At 45.6% G+C, this 5,000-nt stretch overlaps 1 protein-coding gene across 1 annotated transcript in view; it reads left to right on the top strand.

The window, feature by feature from the left end:
- Nucleotides 1–1,724: 1,724 nt before the first annotated feature.
- The window catches only part of map3k7cl (map3k7 C-terminal like), a gene marked incomplete at its 5' end in the record, with an annotated part of 7,493 nt that continues 4,217 nt past the window's right edge, over nt 1,725–5,000 (top strand). Inside the window, 2 exons of the mRNA XM_080550162.1 lie at nt 1,725–1,800; nt 4,396–4,457. Of these exons, the coding sequence (XP_080406288.1) occupies nt 1,725–1,800; nt 4,396–4,457 (138 nt within the window). The remainder of the gene's footprint in view (nt 1,801–4,395; nt 4,458–5,000) is intronic.

The raw sequence follows: 5,000 nt of genomic DNA, 5'->3' as shown, positions 1-5,000 counted from the left end.
CATTCCGCCACAGCCCGCTCCCTGTTGTGTGGCCGTGGATAATGTCCACAGTCACTTGAAGAGAGACGCGCGTCTTGTCTCGGCGACTCCAAGGTCCCATCAGCGCTCCAAGGTCCCATCAGCGCTCCGCGGTGGATTATGCGATAGTCCCGCCACTGACACATACCGTTAGCTGCTCTGTGAACAAGAACAGGCTATACAAAAAAGCAGGAGAGCGTTTGAGTGATAGTTTCTTCACTGTAGGGGCCCACACAAAACTAGGACAACAGGCGACCATTGGGGATTGTTCTAAGTTCACCCCCTCTGCAGGAGTAACGGGACGGGACGCGCTGGTTAGAATAAACTGCCATAAATAGGCCTAAATGATTTGTCTTCATTGCTTTCTGATGGAGACGACCCCATGAACCGACTGCAAAGGGAGAACACGTTGAGAAAGGGATAACTTCATTCCGATTCTTTGTGTCGACTACCTCCGTTTCTAGGTGAAGTTCTTCTGTGAGGTAAGGCTGTGCGTTATTATTGGTTTGGTCAGTTCCAGGCGCTCCATGCGTGATGCCATTGGTCAAATGTCACCAGGGATGATACTGGTTTTGTTGGTGCTGATTCAAACTTTTGGATGTATTGGCTTTCTGACCTCTATATTGCTGTAACTACAATATCAGTCACTTCTCATCATTACATTATTACATAGTCTACCTTAATTCCTTTCACAACACATTTTTATGTGTTTAAGTTTCAAGTTGTATTGTCACATTACACATAGTGTAAGAGAGTAGCATTCATAGGCTTTGGTTCCTGACAATAGTACACGACACAAGTGACAAATAAGGTTGTAACAGGATACAATTAGCAGTACAAATAGTACATTATCATCAGTAAATGATCATACAGATATCCTACAATTATCATTGTAGGTGATAGTATTTTTGAAGTATTTTGCTAATGTATTGTGTATGTATTATTTATGCATTGTGATCATTATCAATGATCACAATTATCATACACATATCATACCCAAAAATATCATCAGTAAATGATCATAGTAAATCATTGCTTTTTCCAGTGACCAGACACATACAGTATACTTTGGTGTTACAGCCTGAATAGATAGAGAGCTGCATCACCAGTCCCACCATGCCTAAAGAGGGGCCGGAGATGGGCAGTGGGGAGGAATGGAGAGGGCCAGAGGGTAAAGAGTTGACTGGGGTTATTGCAGGCAGATGGCCTGATAGAAAAGGCCTTCACCCAGCCATGCCATAGCACAGAGGGACATGCCAAATGCAGTCCTCAGAGAGAGTGTCTGTCAAACCTGTCTAATTATTTAATCCTCCTGCAACTCTAAACGCATGATGAAGCCCCACTGCTGTCTCTGTGTGTGTGTGTGTGTGTGTGTGTGTGTGTGTGTGTGTGTGTGTGTGTGTGTGTGAGTGTGTGTGTCTGTGTGTGTGTGCACGTGTGCACATTTGTGTGTGTGTGTGTGTGTGTGTGTGTGTGTGTGCACGTGTGCACATTTGTGTGTGTGTGTGTGTGTGTGCACAAGTACACATTTGTGTATGTGTGTGTGTGTGCGTGCATGTGCGCGTGCATGTGTACGTGTGTGTGTGTGTGTGTGTGTGTGTCATGTCTCCCATTTCTCCCATTACAAACACACGTCTCTGTACGAGGGCTGATGACACACTGTATTAACGGCACTGTTCTCTGTCTTTGGCCCTGGCAAGGAATAAATGATCACCTCAACCAGACGAGTGTCACCTGACAAATCTGAAGTTAGAATCGCCTTCAGCCTCGACGACACCTCAGGTGAGACCGACACGCACCTGGCGATACATCACTGTACACCGTGTTACCTCATAACCACTGTCACTCAATTCAATTCAATTCAATTCAATTATACTTTATTTATCCCCGTGGGGAAATTCAGTTTGCCACGCTACTCTCTAAAAACAACACATGACAGCACAACATAAAGGACAGTATAAAAAACAGTAAGATCATGATAGAAAAATGGGTAAAATGATGGCTATAGCTATGATATTAAAATACTAAAAAAGTGATGATGATGATTAAAATAAATAAATAAATACAGATTCAATTCGATACAAATTCAGGAGCCTTGACCCTGACTACTACTTTGATTGCTGTTAAACAGTCTTAGAGCAGCCGGGATAAATGATTCACCACTCACCATGTTTAGCCACCACAGCTGCTGTAGTCTAACCCCTGAGCCGACAGAGAAAGATGTGTCTTTCAATTGTTTGTTTCCTTCCTTGCCCAACATTTAAACAGGCCCTCAAAACCCACCTCGTCAAGCTTGCCTTCACCAGTTAACCCTCTCCCCCTCCCCTTCCCATGTGTCCCCAGCACTACCTTAATTAGGGCCCTATACTTTCTTTTATTTATTTTTGGTGTCTTTTTATTGTTACTACTCGATCTTTTCAGTTTGTAAAGCGTCTTTGAGTGTCTAGAAAAGCGCTATATAAGTCTAATCTATTATTATTATTATTATTATTATTATTATTATTATTGTTATTGACTGTTTCATGCTCATTCTTTTATTTGACTTTCACAATGTTTCACATTCAGTGCACTTATGCATTATGTAACAGGGGTGACGTGACCGGAACAAAGGTTAGAAGACAGACAGCATTCGGTTCTACATTGACAAGTGGTCTGTTAAGAATCTAGCATGGAAATAAGAACATATTTTGGGGTCAACTCCACCATTAAACCTTGATGACGTCCCGTCCCGAACTCAACCCCCCACCGCCCCCCCCCCCCTTCCCCAAACTCACAACCCCATTTCCAGTACATGTGGATCACATGTACTACATTCCTCCCACCAAAACAGTCCCCCAGCACAATCCTCCGTCAGGCCCCCCCCCCTCCCGACCCCCCCCCCCCCCCTCACGTTGTATCACTTTAACTTTTGTCATTCTTCTCCGCTGTGCTCGGGGACAGGTGCTCCCTCTATTTCTGTAGGCCTGTGGCATCTTAAAAACAAACTCTCCACCTCACTCACACACTCTCACACACACACACACACACACACACAGCCTGGTGGTCCGTCGGCGGGGTGCTGTCAGGGTGGTTTACGGCCGTCGGGTCCGGGCACTGGGATGGCAGCTGCAGCTTTGCCATGGTGGCATCAGGTTTCCTCTCTCTAACACTGCTCTGCAGCCTGATTCACTCTGCAGCTTTTAGAACACTGGCCTATATTTAAAAGCATTTAACACTTCCCCCTCCCACTCCTCCTCTCCCCTCCACTCCTCCTCTCCCCTCCTCCTCTCCAGCCTTCCTCTCCCCTCCCGGTTGTCCCTTGTCTTTCCCAGAAGGGGTACGACGAAGGCAACCTCACATTCAAACACACTGCAAACAGATAGATGAGTGGGGGAGACACTTTCTTTGTTTTCTTTTCTTTTTCCTTCCTTTCTTTCTTAAACCAGGGGAGGGATGGAGAGGATGATCCTTGACGGATGATCATTTCTTTCTTTCTTTCTTTCTTGCATTTCTTCGTTCAGTACCCCAACAGAGCATGTTCACTCTCGCCCTCGTGTGATGAGATAGATACCCCTCTCTTTAAAAATAAGAAAGCTGCAATGTTTCCTGGATCATGTTGTCATCTGGGAGCCACGTTATGCAGAGCCGTGTCTCCCTGCAGGAATGTGAGCGACACATGACTTCATGCTGCTCCGAACACACTGTGTCATTCTCAGGCATGAACACTGCATTTATCCCTCGTGGTAATTGGCCCCATGCGCTTGCTTGCTTGCTTGATCTGGCTCACACATCACTGCTTTTAGAACGTTGCATCATCCCCAGGATTCTCCACATGTGTTCCAGAACTCCCGAGGAGGACATCGCTGGCAGGGCGGAGAGGCTGGTGTCAACAACCTGTCTGTCTTGTCTTGTCTGTCTGTCTGTCTGTCTGTGTCTCTGCCCTGTTTTGTCGGTCTGATGTCTCATTACAGACAAAAGAGTCAAAGGGAATGTATGAAAGCCCCACATGTATAAGAAGGGGTTGACAGTGTTGTCAGATCATTATGGTATCAAATGCTTAGGTGGTCGCTTGGCCTTGCATACCAGGTGTATACTGGGCTCGGCTATGCTGTAGCTATGCTAAGAGTCAGAGTCTGTTGACTCTCTGCCAGTTCAGTGTCGGGCCGGTCTCTCGGGCGTATCCGAGGGAGGGGAGGCAGGGTTAGCGGTGTTGTTATGTTGTTATGTTATGATATCATGTTTGAGTTCTGTTCCTTAGGCTGTCGTTAAGCCGTGCTCGCGTTCCAGCGGGATGCTGTAAAGGTACAGCTCTGCCTGGCACATGGTTGCTGGTTGATGATGTCATTAATGTGATTATGTTTTTGGTCTCTCCCTCTCTCTCTCCGTTGTGTCTGTTAGAGTTAAACGATGAGGAGGACGACTCCCCGCAGTCTTTTCCTGACCTGGAGCAGCGGCTGCAGGTAAAACATACAGTAGATCACCGCAGTGAACATACACACGTGTAGGAAGTGAAGGGGACTAACTGTTATCTCTACTGAGGCACTTGTATTTCACATCATGTTAAAACCATATCGTTTGTCATCAGACATCCTCATAGCAATGTTCCTTGGAGGGTTCCATCCACAGGGTTTAGCAGTGTTCTGTAGTGTGACGCTTTAACCACTAGATGGAAGCAGATCGTTTGCACCAGGTCTTGCACACAATAGGTTGTATGTCTTCTCTTTCTTTTTTGGGGGGGGGGCATTTATTAAGCAAACGCTTTTACCCAGAGCGACTTACAATACATACATGTGTCTAAAGTAAGTGAATCATCATATCAAGTAATCAATCAAGTAGTAGATTGTAGATAGTATTGTGTGTGTCTTGCTTAATTTCCTGAACTGTGAGGGATTGTTTGTTTGGAGAAGCCTCACCCTGATGTGAATCAGAGACAAAACAACTCCTAGAGCGTAAATTAATGCTCATCCCTTCCGCTAGACTGGAATCCCCACTTGAAAACTTGG

Source organism: Nansenia antarctica, assembly GCF_963989245.1.
Source record: "Nansenia antarctica genome assembly, chromosome: 20".
Lineage (NCBI taxonomy): Eukaryota > Metazoa > Chordata > Actinopteri > Argentiniformes > Microstomatidae > Nansenia > Nansenia antarctica.
This window is presented reverse-complemented; position numbering and strand designations above follow the sequence as displayed.